General features: G+C 43.5%; 1 protein-coding gene across 1 annotated transcript in view; it reads right to left on the bottom strand.

Annotated features, from left to right (window-relative positions):
* Window positions 1-18,276, bottom strand: part of LOC147691987 (cytochrome P450 2C19-like) — a 366,046-nt gene that overhangs the window by 245,884 nt on the left and 101,886 nt on the right. The window contains exon 3 of the mRNA XM_086938278.1: window positions 13,134-13,283. Coding sequence (XP_086794404.1) covers window positions 13,134-13,283 — 150 coding nt within the window. The remainder of the gene's footprint in view (window positions 1-13,133; window positions 13,284-18,276) is intronic.

The raw sequence follows: 18,276 nt of genomic DNA, 5'->3' as shown, positions 1-18,276 counted from the left end.
GGGTTGATCCGGATCTGGAAGTGGAGGTGTTCCATGGTCACAATTGGGTCTTTATATTGCGTGGTCAGTCAGGGTGTGCTTTTGTAGAAGATGGCAATGCCTCCTCCTGGACGGTCGGGTGGTCCTTGCAGGTGATTTAGTAGCCATCAGGGATGTCGATGGCGATGTCTGGTCCGGAGCAGAGGTTGATCCAGGTTTCTGTGAAGAAGGTGATGTCTGAAGAGGTGGCGTCGAGGAGGTCCCAAATGTCTGTGGTGTATTTGTGGAGGGACCGCACATTGAGGAGGATGGAGTTGAGCCGGTCTGGTATGCTGTTCATTGGCTGGGCGGCAAGAGGCACTGATGGGCTGATGTGGCAGAAGGTTTGTTTTCTGTTTCGATAGGCGCAGGGTGCAAGGGTATTCTTCGGTGATAGTAGATCGCAGGCATCATTGTGTCCATGGTTGAGGCGGTGGAGTGTCCGAGAGACAGGGTCCCTCGTGCTGGGCACAGGACAGGGCCGGACAGACACAGACGGGCTTGCCTTTAGCTTCCCTTTGGCGCACCAGCGGAATGCCCGCTGCAAATGGCAGCACAGCGTCCGCCATTAAGTAGTGCTGCCGGAGGGCTGGACAGCTGTGACACGGGAAACACAGGAAAGGACACTGGAGGGGATGGGGATGGGGGTGATCGCAGCAGCAACGAGGGAGAGGATAGGGAAAAAAGAACTGCAAATAAGCACAGGAAAAACAAAGTTAAACACAGCAAAGATAAAAAAAAATAAGAAAAAGGTAGGAAAGCAATGGAGAAGAGCATAAAGATGAACAGCAGACGAGAGGGACAGGAGGGCAGTCAAGCTGCAGAGCACTGATGCTCCACCACTGGACCACCAGGGATGAGGCAAAGGAAGGAACCTGCGGGTGGAGGAGGGACTTGAACACCTGACCTCTGTATCAGAGGAACCAGCAGCAGCAGATGGGGACAGCAGCATCACCAACTAGACGGCACAGCGCTGTGGATAGAGGAAGTCCACTAAGCGTTAGTTCATCGTTCAATGAAAAACAAACTAACAGGGGGCAAGGAAAGGCAGCACCACTGGGTTGCCTCTTCCGATCTGACAGTGGCAACCAGATTCCTTGTTCTCCAGTTCCCCAACATGTAACAGCAGATCAAATTGCATACTCAAGGGCCCTGGCACCCTCTGCCACCAATGGCCGTTCTCAGTAAATTGAGCGAGTTAGTGGAGTCCCCCACCAGTCTGGTGTGGTGCCCCCAGTGATGTAGGTCAGCTGCAGTGCAGGGATTGCTCAGGGCACGGTGTGCATCACCCACAGGCGCTAGGCCTGGGCCTGACTTTTCCCCAAGCCTCCTCCGCTACGCATCTCACCTTCTCCTCACCTGGACATTGACACCGGGGCTCAATGCGTTGCACTCTCTCCAAATCTGTGACTCAGACAACAGGAGCCTCAGCCAGGTGGGATTACACAAGGCCTGGGTACAACAATCGCCGCAAAGTCCGCTGGGGAACCTCCTGATGCAAGTGTGACAACAGTGCCCCCTTAGGTGCAAAGTTGCAGTGCTCCCACCACACAAGTTTGGTACAGCTCATGGGCTTCACCCTCCACAGTGTCCAGCTAGCACAACATCCTACGTCCTGTGATGCAGATAGCCCGACACACCATTGATAATCTCCTCTGTGCACCCTGTGGTAGTGGTGGATCGTAGTATGTGATTCAGACCTCCCCACGTTGGTGCGCAGGAGCGCCTCTACTGTTCACAGCTCCAAGGGGTGGAAGGCAGTCTTTCCACATAGATCACTGACTTGTTTCCATGTGACCTGCCAGGTGTCACCGCCAGGTAAGGACAATCGCTGCGCCTCAATCTTTACCGCCATGGATCAGCGACTCAACAGCACCTCCACATCCCACTCAGGGTCCCAGATGCAGGCCCAGCGAGGTCTCTGGGCTTCGGGGACTGTCCGTGCTTTCAAGGTTTTGGATGCCATGGTGTTGCAAGGAGTGCGCCATGAAAAGTGATGCATCACTGATTTGGCACAGCGATGTGCCTCTTTTCATAGATGTAGCCCTGAATTTCCAATGGGACTCTGGTTGGTCATCCTGGCTATTGGTAGGGTTGGTGGGGGGTTAATTCAGGCTGCACTTGTCCCTGGCTGCTCCCTTCTGCATGCCGTTGGTTTTATTTCCTATTTTTCATTGGAGATGGACTTATAGGCTATGTTTTCCTCTAGAGGCAAAAAAAAGTCACGTTGGGCTGACTAGTGTTAATTTTTTTTCCGCTAATAGGCATTTGTCAGTTTTCACCTGTATCATCAGAATTTGTATTGCCTTCACTCTAGTGTTACCAGCAGTTTTCACTGCAGATACCTTTAGAAGATGTGATTGAGAAGTATGGGCTTACCCTTTTCTCACACACTGATGACACTCAGATTATTTTCTTTTTATCAGCAGCCCAGCACTTCGACCTTTCTCTGTTTCACCTTGGCCTGAGGAATATTTCCTTAGGTATGAACAAAAATGAGCTGAGGCTCAAAGGTGATAAAACTGAGGTCCTTGTTCAGGGTAACAACCCTGGTCTTTGGGGCCCTAGACACTGGCCAGACTCCCTAGGGCATTTATCCACCCCTTCTACCAAGCCTCAATGGAACAGTCCAGCCCGAACTGCCAGGACAGATCCTCCCTGAACTGGAAACAAGCATCCTAGGACTGGTTTCAGGGTTTCTGGCTGATGAAGGGTGAAATACCCCGAAACCGGTCCGAGGATGCTTGTTTCCGGTCGAGGGAGGACTTGACTTGGCAGTTTGTTCTGGACTGTTCCCGTGAGGCATAGGGCCAAGACTGATTTGCATATAGCTCGGTCCAAACTAGAGTGGTGTAGTGGGCAAAATAACAATGGATTTAACCCAGATGTCTTGGCTGGGGGGAAATGTTTGAATCATTCAGCATTCCATCCATCATTTATTGCAATTGCCATATGCTAAAAAAGTGGCCCTTTTCCACGCTGGTTCGTTCTCTTTGCCCTTGCTGTTCTGTTTGCACCTGGACACTCTTTTGAGTAGCTGCGTGCTCTACAAATCCTTCTTAACATAACATAACATACACCATGAATATGCCTCCCCCTCCTTTTGAAAAACACATTTTCCACATTCAGAGTCAAACAAGTGTCCCAGAGTTTCTTCAACACTTTGGGCATATTTACAACAGAATGGTGAAGCATGACGCTAAGCCAAAAATGCTAACGCTGTGATCCGCCATTAAGAAAATGCAGGGATGTGCCGCATTCACAAGAATGCAGCTCACCCCTGCGTTTCACCTAGCACTGGTGCTAAATTTAGCTGCCAAGGCAGGCACCCTGGGTGCCTGCGTTACAAGAAATGATTGTTCATATGTAGGAAGGAGTCCCTTGCGGCACATAAACAATCAGTAACGGCAAACTGTAACTTCTATGTGTGCTGCCATATGTAGCGCACATAGAAGTTTCAACTTGTCATTTTTTAGTGATTGTTTATGTGCAGGAATGGACTCCTTCCAGCGGTAACTTACTGTTACAACGCAACTTTTACGTCGTAATGCTGTTACAACGCAGCTTTTACAACGCTGGTTCCATTACATCGGATGCTATTACAACGCAGGATTTTACATAGCAGATGCTATTACAACGCATACCATTACATCGTAAGTATTGGTAAGTATATAATTTTTTATTTTTTTATTTAATATTATTTAAGTAATTTAATTAATATTAATTATAAATAAATATATTTATTTATGTTTTTTAATATTATAAATTAAATATATTAATTTAAGTAATTTTTAAAATAAGTATGAGTATAGGAGTATATGTTTTGGGGAACTGAGGTATATGTTTTGGGGTATAGGGGTATTTTTAGGTTTTAGGGCTGAGTTTTGGGGTACAGGGGTGTTTTTAGGTTTCAGGGCAGGGTTTGGGTTTTGGGGTACAGGGGTGTTTTTAGGTTTTAGGGCAGGGTTTGGGTTTTGGGGTACAGGGGTGTTTTTAGGTTTCAGGGCAGGGTTTGGGTTTTGGGGTACAGGGGTGTTTTTAGGTTTCAGGGCAGGGTTTGGGTTTTGGGGTACAGGGGTGTTTTTAGGTTTTAGGGCAGGGTTTGGGTTTTGGGGTACAGGGGTGTTTTTAGGTTTTAGGGCAGGGTTTGGGTTTTGGGGTACAGGGGTGTTTTTAGGTTTCAGGGCAGGGTTTGGGTTTTGGGGTACAGGGGTGTTTTTAGGTTTTAGGGCAGGGTTTGGGTTTTGGGGTACAGGAGTGTTTTTAGGTTTTATGGCAGGGTTTGAGTTTTGGGGTACAGGGGTGTTTTTAGGTTTTAGGGCAGGGTTTGGGTTTTGGGGCACAGGGGTGTTTTTAGGTTTCAGGGCAGGGTTTGGGTTTTGGGGTACAGGGGTGTTTTTAGGTTTTAGGGCAGGGTTTGGGTTTTGGGGTACAGGGGTGTTTTTAGGTTTCAGGGCAGGGTTTGGGTTTTGGGGTACAGGGGTATTTTTAGGTTTTAGGTCTGGGTTTAGGTTTTGGGGTACAGGGGTATTTTTAGGTTTTAGGGCTGGGTTTGGGTTTTGGGGTTCAGGGGTATTTTTAGGGTTTACTTTTTTTAAAGTACGACTTTAATTAAATTAAATTAATTAAATAAATTATAATTAATTAAATTTATTAAATCAAATTAATTACAATTTTAAGATTAATTCAATTATATTAATTAAATTAAATTAATTAAATTTAAATAATTACTATTATAAAATGTATTAAATTAAATTAATAAAATTATATTAATTTAATTAAATTCCATTAATTCCTATTTAAAATTAAATTAAACTTATTTAAATAAATTATATTAATTACATTTTTACAATTATTTTAATTATATTAGTAAAATAAAATTAATTAAATTAACTTAATTACATTTTTTTTAAAAAGTTATACTTACCTATACTTACGATGTAATGGTATGCGTTGTAATAGCATCTGCTATGCAATATCCTGCGTTGTAATGGCATCCGATGTAATGGAACCTGCGTTGTAAAAGTTGCGATGTTACAGCATGCGTTGTAAAATAACGCGTTGTAACATCATAGATCCCCTTCCAGCACATGAACAATCACTAGTGGCGATTTGATGTTTCTGTGTGCTGCAGATTGCAGCAAACATATAAACAACAACACCTAGGAGAAATTAATAATGTCTCCTTGTTTTGCCAGGTTAAGACCACGTTTTCCCTGGTCTTATTTTTCGTGCTGCCTCCTATATATGCCACCCTTGTAAATAGGGGACAGCATAAAAAAGCAATGGGTTTTGCAGCAGAAGGCCCACTGCAACACCCATTCCTGCCCCTTTCAAGCCAAGTGCTGCGTGAAAAAGGGCCTTATTCACAAGGAAGCGTTAAACCACGTAAAGTGGCTTAATACCGCCTTGTAAATAAGGCAAGGGCTTATTGACACCAGAACGTCACAAAAAGTGAGGTTCTGGTGGCAATAAGCTGTTGTAAACATGCCTCTTTGTGTACCTTTATGTTATGTTCCAACCATGTCAAACGTTGGGACATAATCTTGAAAACACAGTGGTGCCCATATTTCCCCATGAAATGACAACATTAATAACACAGGCTTCATACAGTCTTTTGAGTAGCTGTATGTTTTTATACCACTGCTTAGGGATTAGCTCTGGAAGTAGGCATTAAGATCACAAAGGGCAAGCAAAGTAGTTCACAGTCACTATGTGAAGGTCAAGAAGCTGGCCTATCCAGTTTTTGTAGACATGTTGTTGGAACTGGCACTTTCTGCTTTGCTGAGGGATTGCCCTAGCCAGGCAGAAGATACCACTCCCATCAAGGAGTGGGTGATTTACAGATGGTGTTCCCTTTCTTCTGTGTTTTTTACTACCATCACAGGTTTGATGTGAACCACCCAAGAAAGCAAAATTTGGATCCCTAGCCCTGAAGAAGTTGCTTAAAATTGTAACAGCAACCAAACATGTTGGCTAATAATGATTGATTATGGCTCTAAATCGAGTCATTTTTAATGTGGAAGAGCTTACAGCACAGAATAAAAGTTATTATGAGCAAGTAAGCTTTACCAATTTTTAATTGGTGAGGAATATTTTCATTTATTCTCACGGGGTCCTTAAACACGTGCATTGTTGTAGCACATATAGGAAGTACAGTCACATTTAGGTTCTTTCTATTGTTTGATTTCATTGGGTTGAGGTCTTTTTCTCAAAAGTGCACACACATTTCTTTTTTGGAAAGAAGGGTACCAATGATGAGAAGTGGGCTTGCTGGCGAGTACCAGTCAGCGGCCCCCTTGGTGTTGGGACCGTGAGGTGCTTTCTTTCCTCCCCACAATTTTTCTAGTCTATGGGTGGGCTGTTGATGGTAGTTCATTTTAGAATTTGTTTATTTTAGAAGTAGGATACACAACAGCACAGTGACCAATTGATCATAGAGAGAACTGTTGATGAGGTTATAAAAAGGAAAAAAAAAAACCTTGTGCTGGAAACTGAAAAATATTTGTTTGTTGTATCCAACTAGGGGCAGCCGTTTAGTGATTTTGATCAGTAATCTCCCCTGGTCGTCGCACTGTTCTTTCTCAATGGTTATCGTGGATTTGGTATTTATCAAGGTGATGACGCCCCGTTTTTTTACTACTGCCGGGGAGCAGGCTACCTGACCTATCCATCTCGCTCTGAGCTTGCTTGCGTCTTCTCTGGCTAGTTTGGTTTCTTGTAAAAGGATGATGTCCCCTTTGGTCTTAACAAGGTAGTCCGGTATTTTCTTCCTCTTAATCGGGTGATTTAGACCCTTGACGTTGAGGCAGACTTTCTTCAGGTCAGCCTGCAGAGCATTGCTGTTATTCGGTGTCATGATTTACAAGGCCTTGGTGAATATTGTTGTGTGTGTTATAGGTAGGACCTGTTTGTTGTGGTGGTTGTTTTGATTTGTGCGATCTAACTGGGCATTTGGTATTTACAAAGATGAGTACGTGAACAAGACAAAACAAAACGACGGTACGGACAGGTCGAACATTATGTACACTGGATACCCCCTCTTCTCCCTCCCCCCTTCCCCTCCTCTCCTCCCTGCAGCTTTGTCGTACAGTAGACGTGCAACAGCAAGGTCCCTCCTGCCCCGCTACTTCCCCCAGGAAATCAGAGCTTGCCTTTGTCCTGCTCGTATGATTGTCTGTGCGACTTTAGGGTATAAATATGTCTGTTAAAGTTGTCTCTCCAGTGATAGTTGTCTCTACAGTGACGCCCCCATTTATAAAAGTTAAAGGATATAGGCATTCATATGATTGATTCTACCCATCTATTCACTCCTTGTGCGACGGTGTGTAGGTCTGTGCTCTGCCGTGTCTTTAGCGGGCCTTTTGTGAGGTAGTTTCTTCTGTGCAAAGGAGTCTTGGTCCATGAGTAGATTTCTGGTAAAGTCAAGTAGTCTTGCTGTGTACACATTGTTCCGTGTGAGTTTTGGAATCTTAGTTCTTGGGATTTGGTTAAGTTCCGCGAAACTGACGATTGGCATCTTGTGGGTCTGCTTAGTCTGTAGAGTGGTCTGGTGAGGCACTCCTCTTGCTAGTGGGTGTTAACGACTCCATTACCTGTGTGGTTCGGCCCTCTAGATAGCGAGCCAGCTCCATTGGGTATTTGAAGGTTAGTGTGACTCCTTTGTTGCTTATTCAGAATCTTGTTGGGCCGGCGAATGAAAAGGTGATGTTCTCTTTCTTTAGCCTCTCTCTTTGGGCTAGGAAGCCCTTTCTGATGTCGACAATGGTTTTTGAGTAGTCCTGTGTGAGGATGATTTTGTGTCCGGTCCACTGTAGGTTGTGATTCTTCTTTGCTACCTCAAAAATGGCTTCTGTTTGATGTGAGCATAGTGGTTTACATATTATTGTTCTTGGTCCTGTTCTGTTGGATTGTCTTATGGCCGGGACTCTGTATACTTTGTCTAGTTCGAATGGGTTGTCAAACTTGAGGTTAGTCAGCTTGGTAATGAGGTTTTGTAGGAGTGACACGCACAAGCCGGCCTTGTCTTCTTCGCCCTCTGGCACTCCCAGAATTCTTATATTTCCTTTTCTGCTTCTGTCCTCGAACTCCGCTGCTTGTTTGCGGAGGTCAGTGGTAGCTTTAGCTATGTTGCTGATCGCCTTTCCAGTGAGCTGTGATCTGTCTTCTATATCACTGACTCTCTGTTTGACTTCGGAGAGCCTGCTGTTTGCTGTGTGAATGTCTGCTCTGATGGCTGCCAGTTTGAGTTGGATAGTGTCTGTGTTTTTTTTGGTAGTTTTTGCTAGATCACGGACTTCAGCAAGTTTTTTGAGAATGCTGTCCAGAGTGCTGTTGATGTCCGATTTTTGTTTGATTGGTGATTCAGAGATTCCTTCCGGTTTTGTCTTTTTTGGCGGTTGTTTCCCATCATTGCCGGCCATTTTAGCTATGCCCCTTTTTGTTTGTAGGCTTTCGAATCTCTTCCCGCCACATTGTGGAGTTGAAAGAACTTTATTTCTCTGTGGGCGATCGTTTTGTGGCTCGTTGGTCTTCTACATGTTTGCTCTTGTATGTGTATTCAGTTGTGATGGCCACCGCTTGGAGTTTCTTGGCGCTGGTCTCCCTAGTTTGTCTGCCTTATTGTGTGCACTGTCTGCTTTGTTTGTGTGGGCTTCTGTGGTTGTGCTGGCTTGTTGTCCAGTCCAGGGTAAATTTAGTGTTAGTGCTTTTTGTTCTCTTCCTTTCGTATCTTGTGAGCGCCCGAGGTTGTGGTGTTATCGGGCTCCTCTTTGGTTCTGTTGTGCCCTTGGGATTTGTTTTTCTCTGATAACTTTGTTGTTGTTTATTTTGTCCTCGCTTGCGCTCACTGGGCGGGTCAGTTCAGGATGGCGGCTTCCTTTAGTTGCTTTAAGTTTCACTCACCGTTGACCTGGGCTTAGTTTTACCGCAGTGACTTGTCCTGTTGTTTTCGCCTTTGCCAGTGCCTTTGTGGTTGTTTTTTTCGTTTGCGTTTTCGCTGCTCCTCCCTGGATGGGTCTGCTCAAGGTGGCGGCGCCCTTTTGTCACTTTCGGTTTCACTCTCTGCTGGTTTGCGCTGCGCTCTACCGCCGTGAGTATTTCTATTGTTATTTCTCTGTTTTAGTTGCACTGTTAATGGCTGCTGGTGTGGCTTTGCTAGCGCCTTGTTGATGTTTGTTTCGTCCACATTAGCGCTGCTCCTCACTGGGCGGGTCTGCTCAAGATGGCGGCGTCTTGTTATTACTTTCAGTTTCCCCCTCCGCAAAACCGGGCTGAGCGCTACCACTGTGAATGTTTCTGTTGCTTCCTACTTGTTTTAGTCGTGCAGGTAGCGGCTGCTGGTAAGCCTTTGTGAGCATTTTTGTGGATGTTTGTTTCATCCACGCTCGCGTTGCTCCTCAGTGGGTGGAACTGCTCAAGATGGCGGCGCCCTTAGTTACTTTCGGTTTTACTCTCCGCTGGTCTGGGCTGCGCGCTATCGCTGTGGCTATTTCTATTGTTTTATCCTTGTTTTACGTCGAGCAGGTAGTAGCTACTTTAAGGCGAGTTCGGCCCACCCGGGCAGCTGATTAGCACCTTTAACCTCCTGTGTGCGTTTTGGCAATCTGGGTTCCTGACCGCCCCAAGATGGCTGCGCCCTGCAGTTCCGTTCAGTTACGCTTTCAGTGCGCTGATAGAGTCCTCGGTTTGGCCCTTGCCGGGGTCTGGGTAGTGATCGTATACCACCCGGGGAGGAGGGAATTCGAGCACTGACCTCGTGGTGGTGGCTCTCCGGTCGGGTAAGATCTGTAGACCAATGTTCTCGTTGGATCGCCAACTTGCTCTTCCTCTACACCGTCGCCGTCATTTTGGTTTACTACTCTGCCGGAGTCGTTTCATTACATCCGATTTTGTCAGCTATGTCGTACTTATTGTCCTATGCGGTCGGTGCCCATCTGCTCCCCAGGGTTTCCGATTTCTTCAGGTCCGCTTGCAGCTTCATTTGGCAGACCGGAATCACGCTTTGGTCTCGTTGTTATTCCTGGGTGTAGCGGAGCTCTGGACTTAGGCAATTCTCCCCATTGCCGTTCAAGCTACGCCCCCTACAAAGGCTTTTAATTGGTTTTAATAATGTTATGAGTGACCTTGGCCTAAAAACCAATGTTGCAAAATCAAATGTAATGGTAATAGGTTATCCCCAACAAAAACTAAAACTTTTTATTTAAATAATGAAATACTTTCTCGGTACCAATTTTTTCGCATTTAGGCATACTTTTTATTGAAAAAAATTAATGGACACATCTAGTGGATGAAAGGATTGGAAGCTTTATTAAAACTAATGAGGCCATTTTCAGATGTACAAAAAAATTTGGCTCTCGCCCAATTAAAGCCATAATAGATGTCTACAAAGCACGGACCTTTGTCGTCACATTGTATGGAGCTGGAGACTGGGGCTTCACATATACACTGGGGCTTCAAGGAGCGGAAAATATGATGTTAAAACGCATAATGACATTACGTAAAAGCACTCCTGTCACTATGTGCCACAATGAATTAGGTGTAACACCGTTGACTTTTTATACGCAATCGGCTCCACTGAAGCTCTGGCACAATATATAGACTAAGGAGGAACCCGTCCTGAATCGCGATATCATCTTAGATTGCTTGACATTAGATTTTGTAAAAAAGATCTCCTGGTTATCTTATATTTATGAACAATTTGGGAAGCTGGGTCTGGAGGACTATTTGAACCGTACCTTTCTTTCTATTTCAATCAGGCTAAAATGTTCTACTTGATCAGATTCAGGATGGGCATCGCGCATCTAATGGTGTTGTACCCACGTGATGCATACTGTGATACTAAACTAGAAATGTGTCCATGTGATTCATTTTCTGCAGAGAGCACTTTACACTTAATGTTTTTTTGTAAATTATATTCCGGCCTGAGACGTACTTTTTTAAAACCATTACTAAGATTTTTAAATATTAGAAAGTGCCAATCTGCGCTACATCACCTGCTGATGAATTTACTTGCCTAATGATTTGTAGGTATATCACCTCTGTAGTTCAGCTTTGTAAAATCGTAAAAAAAGATTCCTGTGTTTTGATTATGATTTTGTCAAAGATTAATTCTATTATGTAAATTTATGTAATTCAAATGTTTTTTATTGCTCTTTAATGGCTAAATTAGCCGAATAAAGATCTTTGACTGACTGACAGACTTTGTATTAATATTCATCTTTGCTATGTAAATTCTCAGCTCTTATAATTCCTTTATCATACATGGCTATGAAGTTATTTAATATTTTAATTTTCTCTGCTACTAAATCTATTACTGTGAATTGGAAATCTGCTAACCTTTTGTCCATGCATGTATGGTGGTATTGAATTTTTTATATGAGAAATTGAATTGAAATCTCTTTTAACAAAAATAAGAAGTCTTCTTCAATCAGATCTTTATCATGGAAAGCCCTGGATGAATATGTTTCAAATTGCTAAATATATCCAAGTATTTATAATATTGTTAATTTATAGTGCATCAGTACCTCTATATCGGTTCTTATAATTTATGTTTTATTTAGATTGTACACTGTTTATATTCATATTGTCTTTTATGTTTTTATCTAATGTGCATAATTATATTCTCACCGGACAACACTTTTTTGCAGATTTTTTGCAGATTTATTTGTTCTTGTACTTTATAAAAATTCAATATAATATTTTGACCAAAAAACTGCTCTGTGTGTCCTTGTCTCTGCTGTGGAACTGTGAGTGTGTGTGAGTTGGTGTTCTATAAATAACAATTGGTATTACTCGCCATAAAATGGCTAATTTTCTCTCCTCACAAAGATGAAAGGGTGAGTTGGCCCTACCAGACCTTGTAATTGACCTGCCCACATCTCTGTACCAAGAGTTTATCCCAGTACAATATTTTACAGGGCAGAAGCTGCATTCATTTTTTATTTATTTGATAGATTGTATTGATTTAATTTCCTTTGTAAAGCTGAAGACTTGGCTGATTTGAGTGGCCCAGCCTCATTGCACATCTTTTTTTGCGTATCTTCAATGCACCTTTCACTTAGTGCAGAGTGTGACACAGGGAACCAAGAGAGGAGAATCCAGCTCTATCATTATTGTAGGTCTACATTGTTTCCTGAGGATGGCGAAACTGCAAGTCCCAGATTGAAAAGTGCTGTTTGCTAAGAAATATATAAAATTGGACTGACTGACGGATGTCCTGGTCCAAACAATTCTGCTACTTATACATAATGCATATTTCCTCTTCTTAGCTTTCTTCGTCGCAGTGGTTACTCCATGAGTGAATGTACCCATTCGAGAAGTGATATGGGTGGTTCCTTCTACCCATCTATGGAAAGAGAGGACAGCTTTGAAACAGTGGAAGGAGAATGGTGAATGGGTATCTTCACTCATGGATTAAGTCATGGGAAGAATAAAAGAGAATCGTAGTGATGAAGATGACCTGTTAGTAATCCGAGCATTCTCACATGCTTAGCCTGCCATCTGTCCCATGTTTCATCTGGACAGGTTACCTTCCAGAGTTTGAAGGAAGTAGGTACGTTGCAGATATGTGGATCAACAAGCATTCACAAACTCAATGGGTCTGTCTTTAATGTGCTAATGTATGTAAACTGAGCTCAAGCTAGCACATTAAAGCCTGAAATATTGGCTTTGCCAATGCTTACTTTTTAAATGTTTTCATGATAATAATGTAGTTTGTTAAACTGTAATCCTGTGAAAATTAATGTACTACAATGTTTCGCTATTACCTTTGACTCGGACCAGAAACATTCTGTCAAGGCACTTAAGTCATCTATTTGGTATTGAAACACACGAGCAAAAGAGTTGGATGAAAACAAATAAGAAACCTGTTTGCTTTGAAATGGTTGGTGGAATGTGTCAGACTCCAGATGGAACTACCTAGACTTACAGCCCAGTGCAGACTTCTTTTTCTGCGTCTCCTACACCACCTCCACACAACAGGAGCAAAAAAAAGAACTACCTGTCTCAGATAGAAGACTACAACGCACTAATCAGCGCACGTACCGGAACAGTGCTCATGCACAAAATGGTGGTGGGATTATGGCTTATATTCCACACTTTATTAGCTACAGTACCTTTAGTTTTTCTAAGCTCTTCCACCAAAAACTGTGCCTCCTCCTGGATCCGCTCTTCGATGCTTCTCTTTCCCATCCCACAATTCCTTAAGGTCATGAGTGAAAATCGCCGCAGTTGCTTCCAGCGCTCTCCATTGCTAATTACAACACCTAGAACAAACACAGGCGTGATTATTCTCCTGATGTTTCTTTAAGAAGCGAACACTATGACAATTGAGAATGATGTTTACTGGGTGGTGTTGACACAAGATTGCACAATGTTTGCCTGTTACATAGCATAGACTTTAGCTCTCTTACCTATACATTATTCCTCTTTAGCTGTACATGTAGAACAACCTGGACCAGAAAATGGAACAAGTAGGACTCAGAGACTTTCCATTTCATAAATATCTCCTGAGAGATGCAGACACTCTATTTAACATAGAGACAGGTAGAAATAGAGTAGAAAAGAACTAGGCTATTCAAGATCTCAATTAGGCGGGCTCACTGTTTATCTTAGGTCCTCATTTGCACCTGCCTAATCTGGAACTGAGCCCCATCTTTACAGGACCAGTCACAAGTGGATCCCTAGCCTACCAACTGCAGATACTCCTTCTGGACAATGCCTCATTTCCTAAATGCCTCCATTTTATTGCAATCAATACCTGGCTATTGTTGACACAATTTTTGGTACACAGATTCCCATTGTGTGAACAAGGCAGGAAATGCCGAAACGCGTTACGGCTTAACGAATAAACAAGGAACAGATGAATGATCTAAGGCCCTGTGTCGTGCCCATTTCTGATTGGGGAAATTGGGGTTGGAGTTCGTAGACTCCCCTAAATAATGCAAATTTGGAGGAAACTCACACCCCACACTGAAGTCACATTTTTAGAGTCAGTTGTCAGTCTAACTACCATTGTGGCCCATAGTCCAAGATGTTTAGTGCATAACAGTGCTGTCGAGCAGTACAGAAGAGCTTCCATGATATTTGGGGTCTCTTGGTGATAATGACAAGATTCAAGAGAGTTTTGTAGAACCACAGAGCCTCAGGACTTCCTATTATGAAAGAATCATAAATGAATAGGAAGGCAATTATTTTTAGAGCAAGGCACCCAGCGCTTTCTTCTTGCATCAATCGCTGAATCCAAAAGGGAAATGTCTGAGTGAGAATCTTTTTAAAGCCCCTCTCTCTATGACATTAGAAACTATCAGACTTTGAGAGTCATTACACAATAGACTTTGTTTAGATCTGTGATAGACACCTTTTCCCCATATGGTGGTTCACGTCACATGACTTCCTCAACACATGACTTCCTCAACATCAATGTCAAAGGTCAAAAGACCTTTGACATTGTGTTTAAACAATGGCTTTACTTGGTCTTGTTTCCAGGATCTACCAGCTGATTTCATCACCTAAAGTTGTGGAAAGTCAACAATCCACACTTTTGTGATGTTACCTGTTAACATATTCTCAGACCCACCAAAGACGATGAGACAAAGCCTTCATTCAGTTGTAGTGCAAGTTTAGCTGGATGTTAATCGAAACTCACGCCCCCTGTGTGCTTAGAGAACCAGGACCAGGGCCAGACTGGCTACCGAGCGTTTGGGCATGCTGCCGAGCTGGGGGCTGATGTCACAGAGGTGGGGGCTAATTTTGTTGATGGAGACCTGCGTGTGCTTGAAATAAACAAAGCAAAACGAATTTTGTTCAGCACACGCAGGTCCCCATCAACAAAATCAGCCCCTAGCTCAGCAGCATGCCAAAACGCCCAGTAGGCAGTCTGGCCCTCATCAGGACCAATCAAATGAGAGGCAGCTAGACTCTTACACCATTCATGAGCTCTCAAACCCTGCCACGGCAAGTCTCCCACTTCAAACAAGTTACAAACATCCTATATGATACAAGTCAGTTGAGGAACTGCAGTTCCCACGGTTGACATAATTATGTCTTGTATATTTATCCGGCTAGGACCTGCAGGCATGACTGAGGAATTCGCTGGAATGTGCTGATGGAGCAAGGTTTCATACGTAAAGAGACTTGCTCAGTTTCAATCCTCTTGAAATAACATATAATGTATTAACCCCTTGCATGCGGGGCTGATTCTCCTGCTGTGCTGGGGAGAGGGTGGGCGCGCACAGCGCCCCTGTGCCCATGACGAGCTCAGCTCCTCATGAGCCACGTGGTCGTGTGCTCATGACGAGCTGAGCTCGTCATGACCACATCCGCTCCTGTAGAACGTTCACACAGCAGGGGAATTAGCCCAGCGTGCAAGCGTTCCAACGGTCATGACACCGTGGCTCATGACGAGCTGAGCTCGTCATGAGCGTCAAAGGTGTTAATCAACATGTTTGTCTTACTAATAATTGCACCACACGACATTACCAGTATCTAGGGGAAGCTTACCTGTGTACTTTTACTAACAGTAACCCGAGTGATCTAAAATGGCCACCGAAAACGCGGGAAACTTTCTGCACATGCATCTGCCCCACTCACGTGGTGTGACGTCCTTTCGCTTTGGAGGGAATTCTTTGAAGCTGCACACTAGTATTGAAGATGGCTGCTTCATGTTTTACATACTAATGCACCTGCTGCTGCTTTATATAAACTGTGTTTGTTCTGCTTAACTATTAATGCTATAGGTAAAATAAAGTAATGGGAATAGTGTAGAGATAAGTGGTATACAGTGCATTAATTTATTCTTTGTTCTAAAATTGTTTCTTTTTGACTTTACTGGTAGCTCGCATTTGGGCCTGATGTGTCAGTTCTGAACTCCATCTTGAAAGTGCTGCATCTGCGCAGAAGAACTCAAAATCTCTGAAGCATTGGCATTGAAACACAGCCAAGTCCTGACTTACCCGCGATGTTCTTGGGAACTTTACCTTCTGACCTCTCGAGAGGAAGCTAAATTCAACTAATGGAATACATTGTATTTATTATTGAAACATTCATTGCTGGGTGGAATAAAAGTGCATGGGAAAATAAAATTATGGGCGGGAACGGTAATTTGAATTATTGAATGACTGGTATGGTGTGATGACCTCTCCTCGCCTTTTGACCAATCAAATCAAGGGATTACCCGAATTTGCAACACGGGGTGGTACATTGCCCTGGAAAATGATATAACTAAGGTAGGCTTAGCTAGTTAGATTGTCTGACTTGTCCGAATAGCTGACCTGTCACTGACCCAACGCATGCTATAGGAGATCGAGAGCAGAAGTGCTGGCGCAGCACTAAGTCAGAAGAATCGGGAGCAGAGGTGCTGGCGGAGCACTCTGTCAGAATAATCAATAAACTGCTGTGGTAGAAGAACCGATAACCCAATCGGGGTCCGACTGTTAGCCGCAGAGAGGGGTGTGAAGCTGGCGTTGCACTTAGCTGGGGGTACCTGTCCTGACCTGCATCAGTCCTGTCCTGGTCCTTACCTGTCCTAATCTGCACCTGTCCTGTCCTGTTGGCACCTGAGAGTCCTGTTTCTTTGTCCCAGCCCATGGCCAGGGTTGGTTTTCACACCATTCTAGGTAAATACAAATCTATGTGGGTATGTCATTGTGTTGTTTCCCTTTTGTACCCTTCCTATGGTTCAATGCCTAAAAGAAATCTTGTAATATTTCTACATATCATTGCATTAGTTATTATCCTCCTAATTGAAAAATGCTTTAACTGCTTCTGTATGGATTCTGACATTTAAGAATTTACATAGATAAATTGTTAAAACTTTTCCTAAGACTGTTGTTATTTATGAATGTAAATGTTATTTTCTACCTATTATGCTAACACTCTTGATCCCTTAGGACTTTAATACAGGTGACAAGGATGGGTAAGTCAATGTGTAAAGGTACAAGTCCTAAAGTATATATAAAATCCTGATTGGCAATTGGTAAACTGCCGGATTACCTGTTCAAAGTGTGTATGTTTATGGGACCAGGTGAGTATGGTAATTGAGCAGGTAACTCCGTGCACCATCAGTGCTAGGTCCAAAAATTGTGCATTTCTTGTGCCTTTCAATAAACAATTCTCCAGCAGACCGGTTCTTGTAGGGGATTGAGCGTTTTTTTCAGGAAGGTTTTCAAGTCAATTAGGATAGTTGATGGTGGATTGTGCAACTTTGGTGATAAGGCACCGTTGACATGGCAGACCACATTAGATACAGTGAATTTTTGTCACTCCAATGACAAGCTGAGTTATTGCCTCTAAAACTTGAAATGAGAGAGTAGTGCCTTTTTTTGCAGTCTTGCTGCCGACTGATGAAGCTGTCTCATGTTTACATGGCTAGTCAATCTCAGCTATCTTCTCCGTATTTTCATGGCTTTCCTCTCTATTCTGTGTTTTCTCTACCTTTGGAATACATGCTGTTTGCACTTGCTTTCGTTTGGCTAGATTGAATCCTTCTTTTGCTGATGTCATGGAACTACTTCTTTGTCACTTGTTTAGTACTGCATGGAAGCGCATGTTTTTTCAGACAGCATCTTACTCTATGCCTAGCTCCCCCTTACTCACCCAACCTCTTGCCTCCCAACATAGCTTGCAGTGTTTCTCCGTATCGTGTAAGGTGCCAAATGGCAGCCTTCATTATGCCCTAGATGTTGCCCTCTGCCCTCATTCCTTCCATCTTGGAGAGGTAGAAAATATTGCTTTCTAAGATTTGCAAATGTCTGACGTGTTCCACAACGCAACGTGATGCCGCTGTGCACGATGCACCACACAATGCGCCTGCCATCTTTAAAATGTAGCAAACACTCTTTTCTATACTTTTAAAATGGCTGGTCACCGCTACTGTCTTTTCCAATGCCGGCGCATTTTTAGAACATCTGGTACTGACAGTCAGCAGAGTCTCCTCCACAGCAATGGCAACGTGAAAGCAATTGGATTTGCCGATGCTTGTTTAAAGAATGAACGTTTTGAGGCCATTTGTTGAGAGCAGTGCACGTCAATGGTTTGCTGTTGTGTTTTTTTTAATCTGACAGTCAGGTTGACATACTGGAGTTACCGCATGTGTAGCCAGGTGCTCGCCTGAGGCAGGAGACATTTGCAATAATACTTATAATAAATGTTCCGGAAAGGCGGTGCTTGAACCTCGTTTCCTCAAACATGTCTTCTTGGGATGTTTTGATCAAGCTCTCTAGTCAGGAACTCTTGCCAGCTGTCATAGAGGAATTCCTG

This window comes from Lissotriton vulgaris, chromosome 9, assembly GCF_964263255.1.
Source record: "Lissotriton vulgaris chromosome 9, aLisVul1.2, whole genome shotgun sequence".
NCBI lineage: Eukaryota > Metazoa > Chordata > Amphibia > Caudata > Salamandridae > Lissotriton > Lissotriton vulgaris.
This window is presented reverse-complemented; position numbering and strand designations above follow the sequence as displayed.